The 22779-nt window shown below is 43.5% G+C and overlaps 1 protein-coding gene across 5 annotated transcripts in view; it reads right to left on the reverse strand.

Moving 5' to 3' along the window:
• The window catches only part of FOXN3 (forkhead box N3), a 135192-nt gene that overhangs the window by 106732 nt on the left and 5681 nt on the right, over positions 1-22779 (reverse strand). For all 5 annotated transcript variants that reach the window (XM_019472489.1, XM_009280765.2, XM_009280767.2 and 2 more), the window contains exon 3: positions 952-1088. In XM_019472489.1, coding sequence (XP_019328034.1) covers positions 952-1088 — 137 coding nt within the window. The remainder of the gene's footprint in view (positions 1-951; positions 1089-22779) is intronic.

The raw sequence follows: 22779 nt of genomic DNA on the forward strand, positions 1-22779 counted from the left end.
CCCCGGAAAAAAAAAGAAAAAAAAAAATCCCCCAAACCCCACGAGAGCCACCACAGTCACTTCTCAGTCCTGATGATGCCGCTGACGCCTGCTACGGCTGGCTAAAGACACCTTCCTGAATTTGTGGGGTGCGGTACAGCGCTGGCCACGACTGGCATTTCTGACCCAGCTGTGACACGCTGCCACATTTGGAAAAAGTGAAGAAAACAATTGCCGTATTACCAGTGAGGAGAAAGCAGTTGTGTCAAAACCCGGTGTTTGCTTCCCCACTTGGCGGATGGCATTCGTAGATTATCTCTCTTCCTTCGCTAACATTAGTCATAAGCAATGGCCAGAGCAAAAGCAAATGCAAAACAAAACAAAAAAACCTGCCCCACACTTTTTTCACTGAAGCAAGGCAGAAAACAGCTATTGCTCTCCCCCGCGCCCCTCTGGGATAACCTTGAGGGCAGGCACTTGCGCAGGGAGCACGTAACTACAACAAAGGCTGTTAAGTCACCTGGGCGCAGGGCTCGCGTGGAGACCTGATGGTTGCACAGGCAACACAGGCCCCATAGCACGCTTAGGGGAAAAAAACGAGCCCGTCTCCTCCAAGCAAGGGTACTGTGCTTTCACCTACTGCAAAGGGAACAAGCGGACACTTCAGAGCTCTCCATTTGCTTACATACATTTTAATTTCAGGCGTTCTTTTGCCAAAAGGCTCTGTGGCTCATGCGGGAGCAGGACTGCAAGCTCCGCTCGGGGGACTCGCTGCCGCCACGCAGGGGGATGGGCAGGTAAGGCATGCCGGACGCACGCTGAGCAAGGCCAGGCTGCCGCCAGCGCTCCGGGGCTTTCTTCGCTAGCACATTTCCAAACTGCATCGCTTAATTACATGTAACATCTTACCCAAGATTCATACGCAACACTGGATGAAAACATTTAGAGTTGTAAAATGCATCTAGTTCTTACCTTTGATATGCCTGAGGAGATGTGGGAGGTGTATTGAACACATGCGAATATGGGTGATAGGGTGTCTTTTTCAAAGCCTGAATAAGATTTTGTCTATATTCTGGGTCTATACACCACAAGGACCCCTTTCCAATACTCTGCAAAGAAAAAAGAATTAAAAAAAAAATCAAATATTTGATCTAATGGCATAGCCTTATTTATTTAGCAGTATTTGTCAGGAAAAGCAGTGGGTTTGGGTTTTTTGTCTGACAGAAGTGAACATAGCTTGCTTGCGAGAGATTATTGCTCCATGAATAACATATTGTGACTGTATGATTTCAATCACACTTCTGGGGGGGGAAAAAGTAAGAATGAATGAATGGTTGCTTCTCCCCCCACCCCCCTGTTACTAGTTATTATGATTTAATAATATCTGGCAATTTCCCCATCACCCCATATTGGAAAATTAAGAAGCTACAGTTACTGTTAAATGGAAACTTTGAAGAAAAGTAGATTCTTTTTGAAAGTGATTTTCTTTTCCTTCTGCTGTTATACTAACAAGAAACAGGGCTAAAAAGGAGGGGTTTAAACACCCTAGCAACTGTTTTAAAAATAAAAGGACTTAATCCTTCAACCACATGACATCAGTGCCATTATACTACAAGAGGAAATTAATCATCTTTTCTCCCCTAAGGGGAAAAAAAATACCCAAAAAACCCAAAACAAAAAAAAAGCCCACAGTATAATCAGAGTTTAAACCATCTAAGGGTGTTGTGAAATTGTGATCCGTTAAAACAACAGTTACTGTAATTACCCCTTCTGGACACACAGAGCAACTCAAGTAGTCAATCTGTAATGCAAAGACTACACTAAAATTCAGTATTTATTTTGCAGTTACGAGCAGTGCCATTTCAGCTCTTCTCTCAATCCGATCAGAGGTCAGGGTGCAGATATTTTGAATTGTTTTGTGTGAGTTCTCAAACAAACAGAAAAACAACTTTCCTTGGCTCCACTATGAAAGCATACAAAATGATAGCTCAGGAACAGCCTTGGTCTGCTTGAGCATACGTAAAAACAAACACCAATCCTAATTACTGACTGAACTCCACTGGCAGGCTTTCAAGGCATTATGATAAGATTTTTGGCAAATGTTGACGTTTTCTGGAACAGGCGGGGGAGGCTGCACTATGGCCTCTAGCTGCTTTTCAAACCAGGACCATCCCTTTTCTCAACTCCAACTTCTATAAGCGGAGCAAGGCTCTCAGTTTCATGTGTAGAAGAACAAACACACACACACAATCACACCAGAAGTGGGATATTATTTTCTAAAGCCACGAGGGAGACCAAAACCAGACACTTGTTTCCTTTTGAAAACTTGTCATCTTTGTGGAGCCCTACCAAATCCTAAGCATTCCTTTGCCTCATGGATGGCTTTAGGATACACAGTGCAATGTGCGTAGTGCTTACAGACCTCCTTCTGAGCTTACCGACAGCAAATCTCCACTAAATTCTCCCCCCAAAAAAGAGAAAAATGAGGAAGAAAAATCTTCCCCAACGTCACTGGATGGCTGCGTGGGAGCATCTAGCAAGTCCACAGCACCATGTGAGACTTGGCTTGAAAGAAAAGGAGAGGGGCTGGCACAACCCGCAGGAACCGCGACTGCTTTCTTTCAGAAACAAGCACATCTGCTGGAGGGGATGAAGAAGGAACCATCTTCTGCACACTGCTCTGGTGGAACCAGGAACATGGGGTCAAGCCTCTTCAGGATGGCAGGGTTCAGGCCCATCTCTCCCCTTGCTTCCCAAGGGCACCCTTCCAGAAGGCCACTGAACACTAAGGGGAGACATCCTTCAGCTCTCAAGGTGAAGCGGGGCCCTCGCATGGCCAAAAAGCCCAAGATTCAAGGGGCTATAGAGAGAGAGCAAGCAAGGCTCTGGGGCTTTCATCTCCGTAAAGCACTACAGCATATGACTGAAAGATCCACTGCTGGTATCAGTGGTGGAAGCTATGCACCACACATCTCAAACCAGTTTGCAAAAAGGAGACTGTTATGTTTAACCCTCTTTTAAACATGGCACAATGAGCCAGAGACTTGACATGATAAGCCTAGTAAGTGACTTTTTAGGCAAAGGACAGAGTCAAAAATAGAATCCAAGCCTCTCAAATTCCACTTCCATGCTCCATCCAAGAGCCAGAGCAAGAAGAACAGAAAATTTCCTTTTAAGCAAGCAATGTGCAAAACTAGGAACGTTTTTCAGGAGAAAACCTTTGCTGGATTCCTCACTCCTTACAGCATGCGATAAGCTTAAAAAAACAAGCTACACTTAAATACCATCTACCTTATTTGTACTTGCTGGGATACAACATATTGTTTCCAAACGTCTCTGTTTTTTCATTTACTTCCAAGACGAACTTTTCATCTACCTGGAAGAGATTACCCCCCAAAACCCATCGGAGTTAGTTCAAGTTGAGGGCCGTACAAGATGAAGTCACTACTGAAGGGTAACTTCAAAACCTTTCATTACTGTTAAGCTAAATTTGTTTGGCTTGCCCATATTCTTCCAAAAGCCAGAAATAATCTCACTGAAGAACAGAAACTCACACAAAAAGTATTGAGAAAAATTATACTCCTTGTTACAAGAAACACTGGGAAGGCAGATTTGCTATATTTTCACTGCAACTGAGCTGACTTATAATTTAGCAGCAAAAACAAATGCAATTTAAGGCAAAGCTCTCCAACCATGCAAAGTTCCTTTTTTAAGATAGTTACTTTTGTTTTTCCAGTCACATGAGAGAACAGAAATAAAACGAAAACTGAAGTGTCATCCGGTTAAGAATCCTTCTTGACTGTCGGAGGTGTGAAGAGCTTCGTTAACTGTCTGTTTAGATGTGTCATTAGTCTTCCCGTATACAGAGCAATCACGGGAAAGGAAATCACTGGAACTCAGACCCATCGGTTAGTGATTAATTTCCATCTTATGACACTTAGCGTGCTGCTTCAATACCTCCTCCAAGCCAAAAGTCAATAGTGGCTCCAATCAAAAACCAGCAAGGAAGGGAAAAAAAAAATCCCTGGATTACATTTGTCTCCCAGGCAACAAGTGACTGAGGAGTGGATAACAGCCCCCTGATCACCTCCTCACTGGAGTGCTTTCAGACCTCCCGACATGCCGCCGCCTCCTCCCAGGGCCAGGCACAGCCACCTCCCTCCCTCACTCCTGCCGATCACAGGTTACTGCTTCTGCATCCGTGTCTAAGGTTATTAAAGAAAAGGGAGTGTTCTACGAGTCCTCTGCGCCTTGTCCAAGAGTAGACTATAGTTGCAGGTAAGCTATTTCAGAGGTACTAGTGGGTAGAGAAAGCAACACGTAAAAGTTACCCCGTAAAAGTTTATGACTCAATACTTTTTCTTTGAAAAAATTCCTGATTATCTTTTCTATTAAGAAATTGTTATGCCTTTTTCTGTCACTTAATATATATGTAGATTGTATCGGGATATTGTGTACTAAATGCCAACTTATTAATTCATTTGCTCTTTCTTTTTTCTCAAACATACAAATCTGATTCCCCAATAACAATTAAAACCAGCGCATTGCCATGAAAAGGTACACGATACACTCAGTGTCCAATTGTTTTTTCTCCCAATGGACTTTATATAAAAGTTTTAAAATCCTACTTTACACAACCTATTATGTTTGATGATCAGATGACAAAAGTGTTTGGTCATCTTTTAGTAGAATTGAAGAAAGTTTGAAATTTAAAAATAAAATAATTAAAATGCTGCTTGTCAGCTCTTTCAATTGTTATAGTTGGAGATAACATCCACTATTAAAACTCCTCATTATAAAGATTTTGCTTCCATATACCTCACAACTAACTGCCTGGCCTTACATATCACCTATTGTCTGCCCAAAGCTCAATTAAAAGAAAAAAAAAAAAAGGTGCATTGAGCTCTTTCCAAGACTAATGGCTGGGAAAAAATACATATCCTGTCTATATAAAAATTCCAGCAAATGGTTATTTGAGGAATTTTGTTCCCTGGTTATTTTAGCACAGACTTTAATGTGTTAGGAACACAACTTTTTTCCAGAGTTGTTCTTTTCATTGCCATACAAACTGCCCAAAATAAAGCTTTGGGAAGAGAGCAGATACAGGAACCGCAAAACACGCAGGCTCAGAGGGATTCTGGCAATTTCAAATTGTACCTTCTGAAGCTCCGGTTACACGTTTGCTTTGAATCTGCACAGGACTGTGCTGAAACCAGGGAGGAATAGCTCCAGGCACCCACATTTCTCGCAGCAGCATCACCACTGAGAGGGTCCCTAAGGGAATAGACCCCTAAGGGAACATTCCCCAAAAGGGATGCCGTGGATGGAGGGGTCTGAGCTACTGCTTCCCTGGTCCTTGCTGCACCGTCCTCCTCCCTGCCCTCTTGCATGTGCCTGGCCCTTCTTCCACAAGCCCATTTCAGCCATTCTCCTCGAAGAAAACTATTTTGCTGGCACAATTTTACGTCATTTAAACTCATTAAGCTAGCTCACGTGAAGGGTCTGATGAGCACCCAGCGCTGCTGCAAAGCAGCACGGATGCGGGGAGCCAGGGAGGGGAATGGGAGCTCTCTCCTTCTGCAGCAGGAGCCGTGGTGACATCCCGATGCATCTCTTGGAACAGCACACCGAGAAAGGAAAACCAGGACTCTGGCTGGACCAAAGCAGCTCAGAAGAGGAACAGGAAAAATGGCGCGACAGAGAGCAGGCATACATGGGAGAGCTGGGGTGAGCTGGCAGCGAGGCTGGCAGACATGGCACTGAGGGAAAGACCAGGAGAGCTGCGCAGCCGAGACCAGAGACACTGAGATGCTGGGCACGGATGCATGAGGGCCGGGGAAGCCAGGTAGGCTGGGAGGAGAGGAACTGAAACAAGAGATCCATGAGTGCATGAGTGACTGCACAGCTCTGCACAGGCACCCAGGCTACGCCAGCAAGCTGAGAATTATTAAACTGAACTCTTTGAGTTAAGGACCTTGCTACCTTAAACAAGCTAACAAAACCGAAACCAAGCCAACAAGTCCCCACTGAATAGATCTGTCCTTCTCCACTACCAAACCACGAGGGGATGAGTGGCCATGGCTAGACTTTCCTGAACCCAAACTGTCAGGAGTATGAATTAGGCATATGGCAGCTACCCAGGCTGAAGTGGTGTAGATGTACACTGTCTTTGAGAACTATGCCATGTCGGTTACAGGGGTGCTTCAGGAACTGTAAAAACAAGCAGAAAAAGCAGAAATTTCCTATTACTCGAAAAAAGGGCATTTCCAACTAGCATCTGCAGTCCCAAGCTATCAAATCTTGAAATCACACCACTGTGACTTACCAGTCCCTGCCTAGCTCAATGTAAGTTGTTGCAGTCATTAACACAGGACCTGCGAATAATGCTAATGACACTCTCTGCAGTGATGAGGAACCTTTTGGTGTCAGTATTCACCATTACTGATCTAAGGGTTAGCTCTCAGCATGGATGAAACCTACTATTGTTACAGCAAATGACCTCTGTGCAAGTAATAGTGGAGAGATTATTGGGTATCAAATGTTCTTACTCTAAAGTAATATTTACCCTGAGCTCCTTGCACCCAGTTACCGTGCAACAGCAGCCTTGAAGCAAACCCTTCACACGGATTTGCCAACACGTTTATCCACGGGAATGCTGTACTGCTTCTATAGGTATGTTTCTATAGGCATGCTTCCAAGCATGCCATGTGAGCACAGAAGCGTTTCTCTAGGATCAAGCTTTAGTGAACCAGTTTTTGTAATGCAAATTTCAAAAAAAGAACTGGATGATAGAAATACCCATGATGTCATCACAGAATTTACAACAACCACTTGAGTAACTACAGCCAGGACCAGAATCTGAAAAAGTCATTTTAGACCAGAATAGATTTCTGTGCATAAGGTATGAGAGAGAACAACAAACCCCCAAAGAGCACCCCATAAGTAGAGCCACAGGCACAGGTCCTATGGCCTTGTCTACCTGCCCCAAGTAGAGCAAAGAAACACTGCGTAACATCTCATGGCAATAGCTGCGAGACAGCACAGGAGCGACTGCATGGACCAGTTTGGGTTTTATACAAATGAAGGCATTCATGTGCTTTTAAGCAATTTTTTACCTCAGCGCTCCCCCTCATGAGCATGCAGAAGTCAGAAGTGTTTTCTAGTGTATGACCTAGACACCCAGCAAGTCTGAGCTGCCACCAAAGACTACCAACCCAAGGCATGTCCCCAGAGTCCAGGCTCCTGATCCCACAAGGGGCACTTCAACACCGGGTCTGGAACGATTCTCTATCATTTCAGTCACGGTGACCCATTGCCAGATGACACCACAGGCACAGCTGGTCCACCGCTCCTCCTCTAGCTCCTCCACTGCTCCTCCAGCACCTGTATGTCCATTAGTACAGGTAAGCTCACGCAATACTATTGCCTACAGCCTGCAGTGGATCTGCTACACCACATTAGCTTCCCACTGCTGTCATCATAAAATGACTCCTCCAACAGGCTCAGGAGGCGTTGCATTATGTCAACCAACTCCAAGAGTCACATTTAGCCTGTTAAGTATCTCCTTGTTGAGTTTATACGCAAACCACCCCATAAAGCTATTAGACTGCCATACGGAAATCCTGCAAGCAACTGAAGAAAGCAGTGTCGTTAACTGCCCTTAAACAATGCCTCACTCCTATATAAAGTAGTAGTATGTTGTTTCATGCTAGTGCCTAGCAACTCCAGACGTTCCCCAAAGCCTCCCCAGGCTAGGTAAAGTCCAGGCACTGAAGAGGAGAGGCTGTGACACTGCTAGGGAGGAACAAAGTGCAAGATCAAACAGACGCAGGGAGACTAGGCTGGGAAGGCAGGAGAGCCCAAAAGACAAGCCTGTCAGCATGACGGGCCGTCACACAGCATACTTGAGGGAGATTAGGTAGCAAGTAGCATTAATAATGCTGTTTCAGCCTATAGAATTTCTGTGTATACATGGGAAGTGTAATTATCCCTACTCTAGTGAAAAGAAAATTGAGGAGAGACAGAAACAAAAGAATAAAAAAAGAAGTTAAGTGCTCAAGGTCACCTATAAAGTCAAAGGCAAAACAAAAAAGAAAAAAATCCCTGAGACTCCAGACCGATAGCCCATTTAGTGGGATGTGCTAATTTCATGTCAGAGAGGCACTCATTTAAACACTCACTGGTCATCCGATACTCCTCATGTTATCGAGATTATACAATTGGAAAAGACACAAATTGCCTTTTCCTACAAGTGTAGTTATGTCGTATATGAAAACCTAGCGACAATTTTAAAACACAACCCTTCACTCAACAGATATTAAAAAAATTATTCAACACATATCTGTGCTAAAGGTTTGCAGGTCACTTTTTGCCTACTAGTGTATTAATGATGAAATAAGCCAGTGAGTGAATTTCCAGGGGAAGGGGTTAACAGCTAGTAGAGACAGGTGGGAGGGAGTAGGTTGCACTAAATCCATTAGCAGTGACAAATAAAAATAGAAATAAGGAAGACCTGACAAAAGCTAATGGATTTGCATCATTTCCCCCTATAACTGTTTATTTAACATAGGGTTTTCCCTTGCTTAGTATTTAATATTGGTTCGCACGATGAATTGAGGGGGAAATAACAGCACTTTGATAAGTGATTTGGGAGGTGGCCTGGACGTGGGATTTCCAAGTGTCCCTGGGCTCTTCAGGGAAACAAAGCTGTGCTTCGTCCAGAGCCCTGCTCCGCAGCCTCAATAGATCCCCGTCACCTGCAGTAGGCATGCGCTGAAGAAAAACTGTCCTCCTGCAACACAGATCTCAGTGCTACTGCACATCTATCAACACACAAATTATTTCTGCCACTTACATACACATATTCTACTCTGCTTGTGTCCCATTTCTACACTAAGTTCAGAAATATTTACTTTTTACTATCATTTCTCTTTCCCTCTCTTCTCATAGCTGAATGAAACCCCAGAAAGCAAAACAAAACACACACCCCCATGCTGCAAACATCCTCCAAAATGAGGCAACTTCTAGACTGCATTTGAAGCCTTCAGCTCACTCACACAGCACAAATCAACACACTTGCCAGGGCAGGGCCTGGCTTCAGGAGCCTCAACAGCCTAAATGTCACAAGCCCAAACCTCACAGACTCCAAAAAACCTGGGACTTCACTGTGACTCAGTACCTTTGCAAGCAGCCTACACCAGCCCTCCTTCCTCCCAAACGCCAGATACCATCACAAGGTTCTGGAGAAACGCCTCCTAAATTAGTCAGTAAGATCAATGGCTATGCAATGAAGGTGAACCAGGGCAGGACCAGTTTAGCTCCAGGAGCAAACTGGCCTCCTGCAGGGAGGTCAAAACTCAGCTGCTCCAGCAAGCACACTCCCTCTCATACACCAGGCACTGGGACTAAAACAGCAGTGCCTGTGGGAGAGGGCTTTGCTCACCTGGTGGGATTTGGCATCTTGTTTATACTCTAATACAAAACAAGCAAGAAACCCCACCTGAGAGCCACATCGTTGAGACCTACACATGGCCAGACAGGGAGCAGCAAGCCCCTGCCGGGCCCAGCTGCGGAGGAAGAGCACCACCACCTTCGGCACTAACCTCTTCCCGCATCTTCTGGAGAGCCAGCCATAGAACCCTTCCCAGGAGAGGCAGAAACACACCTCGATTGCACCAAAGCCTTCCAGTGTGGGGAGGCTCTGACCTCAAGACTGCAAGGGAATTAGATACCCGGGCAGAGACAGGGAGTCGGCTGCTAAGCTGCCTGCCTGCCTCCACCCACTACCACCTCACAGGTAGCTAAAAAGCACCCTTCTCCTGATCCTAGCTGTAACTTTGGTCTCCCCCGGCAGCTTGCCCCGCAGCCCACCTATACACAAGAGTATAAAGGCTCTTCCCGCTGCAGCTGGCAAGATGCCCCAGCCCACCGGTGGCAGGAGACAGCCAGGGCTACAGCGTTACTGCAGGTGCAAACAGGAGACACCGTGGCATGTGGGTTAAGCGCAGCGTGTCCTCTCACCCTGGCCACACAGGCAGCAAGCTCAGTCCCCTTGCCCGCCCCGCAGGTGTATGGCACCGGCCTGCACCCAGCCCAAGGGTACGAGCATCCTACCAGCAAAGGTCGGGGAGCGGGAAGCAGGCGAGAAATTGTCCTCTGCAGAAGGATGCGGTGGCAGGGGGGAAAAGAAAGCTACATTGCCAGGTCTCATCCAAGTCATCCTCAAGGTGGAGCAAGTTAAAAGGAACAATACAAGAACTTCTCATTGTGGGAGCAATTCATTCGGATGTGTTTACGTTTCCTCCTGTTTTTCTTTCAAGTCCACTGTAGAAGCACAGGCTTGTAAAAACAGTAAGAAGAGATGAAGTTGCTTAGCCTTCAAAGTTTTATTCACAGTCAGATTCATTAAAACTGTAAGAAGACTCCACCTATTTTTTTTTCTCCATACAGCATCTCAAAAATAGATTTGACAGTTACAATTTATTTTTTTGTTGCCTTGGGTTTTTTAGGTGCCTGTATTTTTACAAGCATGGCTACATGGGTTGCAACTGCAACGCTAAAAGCAGCAGATGCAACAAAGCTTGGCATGAGGAACTTCTCCAGCATGAGCCATTCAACCAGGCATATTTTAGAGTGGATAATTAATACTGCATTTCAGCTTCCCTGAGCACCTCCACCAGTAAAACAGATTTGAAAGTGTGCAGATAGTTCATTAAACATGGCAAAGTGATTACATTAGAGAAATAAGATGTAGACTCATTGGTGTGCATGGATTTAAAGCAAAAAAAAAAAGAATATTTAAATCCAGATTTTTTCCAGGGAAGCTAGCAAGTCGCTGATCAAAACCTACAGCTTGGCAAGAATAGGATTCACAGGTTTATTCATGTTATTTCCCTGGCAGACTAGTTCTGCATTAGCAGAGCATTAATCAAAGTCTAAATACTTAAGGATCCTGACTCAATATAGATTCTTCCTCTGTTTAAAGTCCACCTCATTTTTCCAGATGTGATTCCAAATCCCACAGTGATTTTGCTATTTCATACAAAAAGCAAAGGAAAAGCGGGTTTCCTCAAATTCACAGAAAAGAATCGAAAGGCACGTGACGGAGGCAGCAGCAGAGAGCCAGCCTGCAAACTCACTGAAACAAACCCAACAGAAATAGAAATGTCACTCTTCAGGGCGCTCTTTCAGCTAAGCTGGTAGCAAACAGGATGTGAGCATCAGTCACTGTGTGCAGAGAAGAGGTTATTCAGAATAGCAAGTTCAGGCACAGACCAGGTCTTTTACCCAGTAAGGAAAGAGTGGGAGGGGGACTGGGGGGTGGGGAGAAAAGCTTTCAACCCACACACCACAGCCCTGCCTACTTGGGTTTTCCCTGGTCTCTTTTTAACTGAATTATCTCGCAAGCAGTCATTCTCGAGTGCGATGTTCACAGGCAGCCCCCATGAAACAGGGCTGCACAGGAAGCCTGCGTGTGCTTCAAGTGTGCCAGGAGGAGAAATGACAGGCTCCTAGGGAAAACGAGACCGTGGACAACCTCAGCAGCACCAGCAGCCCTGAGATGAGGGACTGGGGCACTTGTCGAAAGACACACCATCCACAGAAAGGAAGGATTACTGCTTGGTTTGAGTATGAAAACAAGAAAAACAGAGTTTGGAGCAGGGGAGGGGAAAAAAGAAAAGACAACACTGATGGCATCTAGAAACCTCTGAAAATTAGAAAAGCTGTATCAACTTCTACATTGGGCTAACTCACCATCTTTACCCTCCCACTCCTTGGTGTTTACTAGCAAGCTATTACTCATTCTGATCATCGTATACAAAAAGGCTGCTGATCAATATTGCACAAGGGTGATTAGTGCTCAGTGATTAAACATCAGTGTATGAATTTATCTGACTTAACATGCCTGAAGTGGAAGGAAACAGGGAGAAACAATTTCTGAGCAGATTCCAGTAATGAAAATTGACAACTTGCCCAACATCAGATGTTGATGTTTTGAAGAGTTCAGAAGTAACAAGCAGAAGATGATGTATGATATTCTCAGAAGGAGAGAAAATTGTTTTCCTCCAAATTATTCATGATCAAATATGCCTTTGAACAGATCTACCATCTAAAGGAAAATAAAATCTCATTTAAGGATGCCAAAGCAAGGCTATTTTGATGACACAGGTGTCATGCAAACAGGCCTGCTGTGACCTGAGTCACTGCTCCAGGTCTCCTGTGATCTTTTTCTCTATCAGTTTCACACAGGAAGCCTTCATATTTGACACACCAAAAATAGCAGATGGTTTACATATGAAAATCTTGCTTCAAAAAAGGTTGCAACTTTTTTTTTTCCCCCGAAATGCAAATGCACTTTCAGCACAGTGCAACGATGACTTAAAGCACTTGCCCCTGCCACGTGTTCCTCAGACAAACGTTTATGAATGGTTCCATTTCTAGATGATGCAAGTAAGAAAAGAGAGAACTAGGAGGGGAAAAACCACAAAAATAGCAATTGGAAATGAATACCTGAATGTGAAAAGCAACCAAAAATAACGTACAAACTTCCTTACAGAGAAAAATGCATAGCTAGAAAACAAGGTCCAAACTGTTGAAGGCCCTATCCAAAGACTGAGCAAAAAGGAAGGGGCACCTTACAATTGACTCCATTCATCCTACTGATAATGAAAAACTTTGAGAGCAGCGATCTTACCTTTCAGAGCTGCATAATGTACCATGTCCTGCTGAAAAACAGTAACCAGCCCTTGAGCATGCTGTTGGTGTGAAAATCCACCATTGCTTGCCCCACAAAAGGAAGCCAGATATACCACCTCCAAAGCGCCAGCCTGTGGAAAAGGGCTGGCATCCTCCAAAGGGTCCTCCTTCTCTTCACAGTCGCACCCAGTGACCACAAACGCTGACATCTGCACTGTACAGAACAGCATTTCTGCAATTGCTGTGTTTTCCTTGCAAAAGACTCTCCAGGGCAATAAAACACACCACCACCGAAAGAGTTCGAAAGAAACTTGGCATTACAGCTTTATCATAACCTCCAGAATCTGGCTTTAATATTACAGATTCATAGCATTTTTAGCATGTTGGGATTCTAGGTATTTCTATTAGAAACTCATGGGATGGCATTACAGCTTTATCATAACACCTCCAGAATGGCTTTAATATTACAGATTCATAGCATTTTTAGCATGTTGGGATTCTAGGTATTTCTATATTAAACTCATGGGCCTCCCCCATTATTTTAAATGACAACATGATTTCTAAGCCAATTTCATAACTTCTAAGGCCCAAATCTCTATATAAATAGCCCCCCACACCATCCTTATCATATCAATCGATATTATTACACACACACACCCCCAGATGCTAACATTACTTGGTCTAACTTAAAAGCCATACAACACAAACACAGAATTTATTTGGGCAATTACAGAATCCCCTTCCTTTCCAAACAAAAGCCTGTCTCTGTACACAGTGTGAGAAGGCCGAGGCTACACGTGGCGTGGATTGAAAAGCCATTTGAACCAGCTCTGGAACCGTTTTATTGTTTAGCTTGATGCCAAACAACAGGAATCGACAGATAGTCAAAACAGGAAAAAAACAAGAGTTTACTGATGAAGCAAATTCTTCCCCTTTTTAACGCATGTCTAAATTAAAGATTCAGAGTGCAAATCCAACAACAAGCTTGTGAACCCTGTTTTATAAATTACGAGGGAAACAAATCGAAGTTGATGTGGCACACAAGTGGATAATTCTACCATAATTAAGACACGGACTCTTATCCCATCAGCTTAAGCCCAGCCAAACGCATTTTTGGCATACTAGACACTGGAGGGTGAGTGGGACTCAAGTGCTGGTGAAGGAGCAGATGGTAATTAGCAAAAGTGGTTAGATCATAAGCATGTTTACTTTGAAACTAAAATAATGCAAGTATTTTAGCTGGGGGGGAGGACATTTTCCTATTTTTTTCCTAGTCAGCAGAAAAACAGGATGAGAAAGCAAGATCTTTCCTACAATTTCAATGCTACAGATTAAAATCAAAGCTTTCTAAATGAAAATTTTTGTATTTTTTCTCAAACAAGAATGACAGAAAAGCTTGTCTCTTAATGGAAAGGGTCATAATTAGATTTCTGCTTTTCCAAATTCAAAATTACTCAGCTCTCAAAACCAACAGCAAATGCCACATCAAAGCGAACTTCTAAGCCAAGAACAAGGAACTTTATTCCTCCTAACAAAAGCAGCGCTGCCCAAAAGGCAGTGATGTCTTACAGGTGTTTTAGCAAAACCTGAAAGAACAAAAAATTAGTCAAAGTGGAGGTGTTTTACTAAATTTTAAGTGCTGGTTTGTTTTGGAACAAGCAAGAGAGATGGTTCAGGTTAGTCAGACTCTTAATTTTGAGTGATCTGTTTAGACTAATTAGTAACCAGTTGTGGCAACAGAACACATCTGTCCCAAGGAAATTTTGCAGAGATGTACCACTATGACAGCATCTTGTTTTCCTAGCACAGAGATGCAAGTAGATAGAAAGCTTTGTATGACCACCCAAATCCATACTACTTTTTGCTCCCATTTTACCTTAAAAGTGTTTGGATGATCTAAGAAACAATATGACTAAGTAATGCTTTTTATATATAAAATATATTTGTACACACACACACATATATACAGATAGATACAAAGATAAATGAATTTAAGCAGAAAAGGAGGTACAGCCTGAACAACAAAATCCCATTTGTCTCAATAGCTGGGAGCTAGCACCGTACTGAGTCTTCTGTGCAATTTGTTTCTATGACAGCTTCTTTCCTCTTTTTCTGCGATGCAGCCACAAGTCTAGAAAGTATTAGAACTTATTATAAAATTGTGAAAAACAAATCTACCCTCTTTTACAACAGCAAGGTTTGTATATTTAACCCTGAGCACTGAGGAGGAAAACATTCATCTTTAGAGAAGGGGGGTAAGAGAGAGAAAATCCAGATAAATTAGTGCAACGAGGTGATTATGTAACAATAAATGCGTTACATTAATTGCCAAAACAGGAAAAAACATTTTGGACAAGTTCATCTGACTGCTTCAAAACAAACCATACAACACTAAAAGCACCAGCATTTGTCCCATTCCCAGCTATCTCGGTCACATCCTGACTCTCCAACTTCCCATCTCTCCCAGCTAAAGAGCTAAAACCTGCATTTCCCGTGCACACCATGCATTTCTTCCTACCTTAGCTATGCGGGCAAACCAACGAATCACTTACACTATTCATCTACAGCTCCTTAGCCCTAAAATACTTCAGGAAGGGTGGAATTATGTAAGAATCGTATCATTATTTCCAGTTAAATTTATAAATAAATACAATCTCTGAAGGGGATTCCTGCAGAACTAAATAACTTTTGACCCAGGAGCCCCGTACCATTTTCTCTCAAAGTCTAATTGTAGCTCCATCTGAGCCGGCAGCATGCAATTCTTAAAGCCGTCAAACATTCCTCTCCAAAAGCCTTCGAAGTGCTCCCAGGAGCAGTGAGGATCTCTCAAAGTGCAGTACTTCTGTGTTATTCTAGGGCTGGAGAAGGCTGCACGCAGACAACCAGAGCAAGGCAGTGGTACTAAGGAGAATCTTGCAAATACAGCTTTTCCTGCATGGCAAGGACTTTATTCCTAAAGATGAACCATGCAAGAACTATTTAGTCCTCCCCAACAATTTAAAGAAAACAGATCTAATTGCAAAACTGCTATATTTATTACGTTCTGTATCACTTAACTTTAACAGTGATGTTTACCCCCCTCCCCCTAATCTAAAACCAGAGCATTTCATAAACAGTTTCCCTATTTTTAGTGGAACACACATAACCTAAGGAGAGGTGTGTTCTCATTCTCCACTCTAAAGGGTGAGAAAAAGAAATAAAAATATGTAAATGAAAGCTTGAGATAAGGTATCCGCGTACCTAACCCTAGTCTTGCATTAACCCCCACAGCCCCTTCAAGTTGCACTGTAGGCGTTTTTTTTCAGCTGTAAACTCAGAAAAACATTTAGAATAGTTGCCTCATCTCGGTGAGTGCCCTCCCACAGTAGGCAGCCATGGGATCTCATAAATATAGCTCTGGAGCAGAGCCTAATTTTCTGCTCATAGCTTGAATGAGTGTGAATTCAGCATTCAACTAGATGCTCTTACGCAAAATCCCATCAGTAAATTTCTGCTCCATGTACTGCCACAGACACTTTTCCATGCCGTTCCCCATACAGAAGCCCGTTCATTCCTCTGCTTACCAACAGTCATCTTTCAGCAAGTTACACTGGCATTTCAAAATCCTGATAGTACTCAGCTAATGGTAAATTGCTACCGTTCACTGCTGCAACGAAATATAGCAATTCAGCATGCTGTAGACAGTGTTTTGGTATCTTAAGTCACTGGCTGAGGGCAGCAATTTGGTTTCTTTTCTACTGTAGCAAGGAAAAACCCGCTCACATTTAAGATCCTTGGAATAAGTCCTCTCACAAATTCCTACAGCAGTTCCCAGGACAAAGTTTCTGCAACACCCAGAATGGAAACTGAAGAACATAACTAATGAATTAAAATGTACTGTCTCCAAAATTACTATTATGGATAACTGAGTAAAATCCAGAGACATCATTTATGGCCACAACTGCTACTTTGCACAGCTCTCAGTCCCAATTCTGCTGTTGTTTACTCAAGAGTAAACAGTTCCTCTGAAGTCAGGAGTCCAAACTGGTGGGAGAACAGAAGAAAACAAGTCACGTTCCAGCCTGAGAAGGGCCAATAGTGACCTACCAAAAATTCAGGAGGAAAAAAAAATTATGCCAAAGTAGGAAGGTCACTCCCCTTCTTCCTCCCCACTGTTGCTTATCTTACATGACCTCTATCACTGATGAGTCTGACAGCACTTACAGCTGTAAGAAATTTAGGACTTTGTAGAAGCCAGTTGAGTTGCCAGTAAGTATGTAAATCTTGTCAGCATCCAGACTGTTATAAATGTGCTTATTCTCCAGAAAAGATAACCACAGTTTTATTGCCATTGCAATAATCTGCACTAAATGACCAGACACAGTAGTGATGATGAGCTTGGTGTGGGTGCAGTATCTCAACTACCAGGCATCTCAGCAGCTCCAGCCACTTGATCAGTAAGATCCAAAGGCAAGCTAAGAGGAATCACGGGCACGATGGCATGGCAGAAGCAAGGCACTGCGCACTCCCTTGTGTAATTAAAGGTGAGAATCACTGTGAACATCAGTCCTGGACACTAATTTTGCTCAAAGGGAAAACCTCAGGAAGCTCTCGCTAAAAGCAGCACAGCTGAGGAAGGTGTTCCTTGCCCTCATCTATGAGGCCAGCTAGTTCCAGGACAGCCAGACTCCGCTGAACGGCGAGTGTCCCAGTAGCCATCCACAGGGCCTGTCCAAAAGCAACAACATTTCTGCTCCTTCAGAAGAGCCACCTTTGTCTCTACAATTAAAGAAAATGTATCGTACTACTTCTGTGCCTGAGTTCTTCCAAACCAGAGAAAACACACACAGGAATTAAGTCAGAAAAGCTAAGATACGAGACTGATACAAGCATTCAAGCAGATGTACAGGATCCATTCTACCTTTTAAGAGGTGAGAGCGCAAGCGTCAAGGATAGGGACTCGTAAGCAGCACCTGAACAGACTGCCTGTGTTTCTCTGCTGCTTGTCAATTAAGCACTGCCAGACAATCAGTTTTGGCACCTCCTCTCTCCCCCAGCCCACCTGTAATCATTTCCCAGCTCTGGAGCTGAGTGGGTACCCTGCTTTTGGCCAGCTCTGAGACACCAGAGCAGGTGGGGAATGATTGGGAGAGGGACTGAAACTAACTGGGAATTAGATCAAATGACATGTTAGGAAGCAAAATTAAACATTTTTTTCCTTGAGACCAAAACTTAAATATGGAATCATAACAAGCCAGTTGCTACTACTGAAGAAAGCAAAATCTCATTGTTCTTAAACTACTTAATAACAAACTGACTTAAACCTGAAGTACCAGAAAACCAGCAAGATTCATAGGCGTCTCATTAAAGCAAACTTTCTTCAGTATCTTCCTTTAACTAGAAGACAGGAGACTTGACTTATACTGGTTCAAAATACCAGATTATATATCAAAAGATAAAAGCAAATGCTTAGAGAGAGAAATCTTTATTAGCTTAAAAAATACATATAAGCGTGCAGCACAGTCTTTCCCTACATGCTTACTGAGCAAAACTTAACTAGAGGCAGCCACATGGTTTGGTTTTTTTTAAGCAAATCTGTGTTCACAAGATTAACTGCATCATAACATATTGCTTTGTTATAGCTACAGACCATGCTTGCACCATGACCTCATCTAGCAATGGTCTGCCCAGTCTTGAAATGACGCAAGTCAATTACTTCTATATGCTAAGCCACCACTGACCAACATACAAATACCAACAAACTAAATCAAAAATAGAGTCACACTGGGTCCCTTTTTCATAAGGATTCCAGCTTGTGTTACCCTGGACCATTCATTTGTTTTAACTAGATTTATGATGAAGATACAGCAATTAGCTGAAAATAATGCAGAAGGAGCAGGTATGAGCAGCCTGGAGACTGCTTCTCAGACCCCACCGGGCCAGTCATTCGAATGACTTTACCAGGAACGCAGAGCTGCCACAGGAATAAGCCAAGGTTTCAGCTGCCTGGGTCAGCGAGTGGGACGCAGCAACTGTCTGAAACCAGAGCAAGGAAAGGAAGCTTCTCCAGCAACACAAAGGCTACCTCAGGCTGCCTGAAGAGTATTTTCAACTACTCAATTCTTTTCAACTGCTCAATTACGATCAAGTCTTTTAAATGCTTTTTCATGAGGTCTTCACCCATGAAGAGAAGCCACACAGCACAATTTACTGTGCCCTTTCAGCCAACGTAAAACGCTTCACTTCCCTTTTAGGAAAGGAAGGAAAAAGTCTAAAGGACACATATTTTGTAATTAAAATGGATTCTTTGATGTTTTCTTGAAGAACTAAAGTGTGAGACAGAAGAGCGCATGCTTGGCCAGACCAGCAAGCCCAGTTCATCCCTGATGTTCAGCCACAGCCGGAGTTAGTGCAGCCGCCATCGTGGGCCTGGTGCTCAGGGGCATGTCTTGCCTACCACCACAGGAGTTTCATGGTGATCCCCCAAGGGCCAGCGTTCGTTGATAGACACGTAAAGTGCTCCTGTGTACATACATACTCCAGCCCCATCATCAGCGAGGCCTCCTGTGCTCAAACAAGATCGCAGCCCCAGGATCCGTGCTTCACTTGCTGGCAGTGACAACAGCAGTTTGTTAGCTCTCCGAGAATTAGGAAGAAACCTAGGTGGCGATGGGGATGTAGAGACAGCTGCACAAAAAAGCCTGAGAATTGATTTTATAGACATCCTTCCCTCTCCCATAATAGCTTTTCAGAGGATCCATAGCACAGCTCCACTCAGAGCCACCTCTACTGCCAATATTAAAGCCTTTGGACAACAGAAAGAAACAGACCTTGCAAAGCTGAGAAAAACATACATGCATGCATGCACACACACCCTCACACAGTTTTCTTAGGACCATTTCATCCGTGTCATATGGGCCCAATCCAGCACCAAGCACATATCTGACAGAACATACAAGCAGCCCCAGTGATTTAAGCGCAGCCTATGCTCTTGAAGGTAAGAACATCCCCCGCCCCTTCCCTTCCCCATCTTCTACTGTCGCCGGGTCAGCTCTGATCTGGCTGAAAGCCGTAGGCATGGTTTCATGCCAGATTAAACAGAGCTGAGCCCACGGCCTGTGCTGACACTGGTGCTCCTCTGACCACAGTGACCATGAGCTAAGCAGGGAGCTGAAAATTAATCCAACTACATTCACCCACTGAAAAATAACCCAAACGAAAATAAACACAAATAGTTTTCAGCCCGCTCATTGAGTGGTTACATACGTGCCAGTATGAGCTCGAGAGGGGCTGGCAATACAGCCCCAGATTGGTTCAATCCCCCAGCAAAGGCAACAGGCAACCAGGCTGGGCAGGAACCATGCCCGATGGTGGCAGCCCAGACCTTGATAACTTTAGAGCAGCTGTAAAACACCACAAAGAGCTGCTAACACAGGCCACTTGAACAACAAATAGCACAGTCCTGCTCCTAGGGGAAAACCAAAAGAAACATCTCCAGCAGAAGAAAGCCTCCCATTGTATTTAAAAGTCTTTTCTCATTTCACCCTAGCCTTTACCTTGTGGTAGGGACCACATCCATTACCCCACCAAGCAGTCGTGCACCAACTCTCCCTGCAGCTGCCAGCCTCTATCAGGCCTTTCTTCCGTCAGGAACGGCTTGCCTCCTCAGCAATCCCAACCGGAGGCATTCCCCAGCCTCCCTGTCACCTCTACTCCCTCTGTCGTGTTGGCACAACTGTTTGTTGTATTGTGCTGTGACCTAAATCGGGGAAATAAGCTGAAAAGCAACTCAAGAATTAAAAAAACAGGGAAAGATAAAAATCCAGCCGGATCAGATCCCTGACCAGATCTGTGGTTTGTCACAGAAATGCAAAAGTTCATGTGCCAGGAAGGTGTTGGAGCAAACAGCCAGGAGCAAGGGAGGTGTGACCACAGCTCATCAACCGCACCACAGCCCAAGCCCAACGGGTGAAGAGCAGCTTGCTCCTGCTTTCCTGTCTGGACTCTTTCAGTGCTACTTAACATGCATCGTATCATCTTTGCTGTGGGTTAGGAGCACAGCCATGGCCAGTTACTCCAGTTTATTTAACTTAAGTAGCCAATCCCCTCTGTTAGGTCAATAGCCTGTCAATGTGCAACTAACGCCACAGTTACTCAGCAGGGCACCTGCCCACGGGCTATCTTAACCAAGAGCAACGTAACGTAAATACCTTAGATATAAGGTTCAGAGCACTCTCCGGATATTGCCGGCTCTTCATCATTACTTGAAAAAGAACTGATTATGCTTTGTACAGCTCTAAACCAGTTAATACAGGCAGATTCCACTGCAAAGAGTAAGCTCTGATGTAAAGTCAACCAGCTGGAAACCAGTGAAATGGAAGCATGTTATTTCCACGCACAGCTTTAGGAAATCTATTATTTAAATATTCTGTATCATTTCTTGGGTTTGCACTTCAAAACCAAAACTGAAAGGGTTCAAAAAAAGCTCTCTATAAATCATCTGATATCTGGAAACCCCATGTTACAGTATGGTTCTAGAGACTTTTATGATTGCTCTGGAATGAAGTGACCCTCATTTCTCTAAATACCCATTTGAGGAGAAAATTTCTGGTACTAGAGAGCTTTTTAGTATGATAGACTGGAGTATAAGAAAATGGATTTCAAGTTAAACTAGACAAATTCCAGCTTAAAAACACAACACCTCCTTTTAACTATTTGGGAAATTAACAATTGGACCAGCTTATTTAGGGCATTATTTTATTAATGGAGTCAACATCATCTGAAGTCTTTAACATGAATCTGAGGGGTTGTTTTGCTGTTTGGAGTTCTTTTGGGGGGGGTTTTGCCTACCCATCTCCCCCTTTTTTTTTTTTTTTTTTTTTTTTTTTTTTTTTTTTTTTTTTTTTTTTTTTTTTTTTTTTTTTTTTTTTTTTTTTTTTTTTTTTTTTTTTTTTTTTTTTTTTTTTTTTTTTTTTTTTTTTTTTTTTTTTTTTTTTTTTTTTTTTTTTTTTTTTTTTTTTTTTTTTTTTTTTTTTTTTTTTTTTTTTTTTTTTTTTTTTTACACTTTAGCTCCACCAGGTATTATAAACACAGTGAAATTCTGATGCTTGTGTTATTTGGGTCAGTCTAGGTGATAACAATATTAAAAATGGAGGAGATAATTTCTATCCCCAGAGTGCCACTGAGCTTTCACAGGAGATCTTCTCGAATAATAATGTTAAAAGAGGGAGGACAGGGTCCCTGGTCCCTTGCCTTTGTGTATATGCAGATTGAATTGGGAGATTCTAACAAAAAACAAGCAGGCTCCTTTTCCTCTCACTCCAGCTAGTGCTTATCCTTCTGCAGGGTTTTACCTGTCAAAAGCCCAGACATTATCACATCAGAAGAAAGACGTTGGCAGGAAGGACTCCTGAAAAGTTTCCTGCACCCAAAGGGTCCCCCGTGGCTCTCATCAGGTGCCCTGGCAGAGCCCTTACGAGAGGCAGTGCATTAGATGAGGACAAGTTGGATGTCAGCTCTCGCAGAGCCCAAGGACCACTCGGGAGTCCTCAGGTCTCAAAGCCTGCTCCAGACAGAGGAGGAGCCTGGCTGGATCTCCATGACCCAGTTATGGACCACGTACTTCTAAGAATAACTTTCACATCAAGCGAGGAGAATTTTCTTCTCCCAGCCCCATAAACATATCCCTTACCCTCATTACATTTTTATTAAGACGTCCCTCAGCACAAGTGCTAAACAAACCTTTAAGAGACTTGAATTTCTTCAGTGTGCACACAGCCAGGAGCATGTGTGCATCTCCCTGTCTCAGACAACGCAGATCAGACACAAAGAGGAACCCTCTTAATAGGATGGATGCCCGAAGAAGCACAGACCAGGGAAAAGACAGCAGAATAGCGGAAAGCAGCATGGGACGAGAGCCCCAGCTTCTATAACCACAGGCTGTTCACTGAGACAAAAAAATTGCAGAGAAGCCAATGAGGTCAAACATCCTTTCCCCTCACCCACCCATTTGATAATAATGATTGAGAAAGTTTGCATTCATAAAAGCCACATACGTATCGCATGCCCTGAAAAAACAATCCTAACAGCCTTTGTTCAAAGCAGGAATCCCTACACGAATAAAAC

This window comes from Aptenodytes forsteri, unplaced genomic scaffold (assembly GCF_000699145.1).
Source record: "Aptenodytes forsteri isolate BGI_AS27 unplaced genomic scaffold, ASM69914v1 Scaffold193, whole genome shotgun sequence".
Lineage (NCBI taxonomy): Eukaryota > Metazoa > Chordata > Aves > Sphenisciformes > Spheniscidae > Aptenodytes > Aptenodytes forsteri.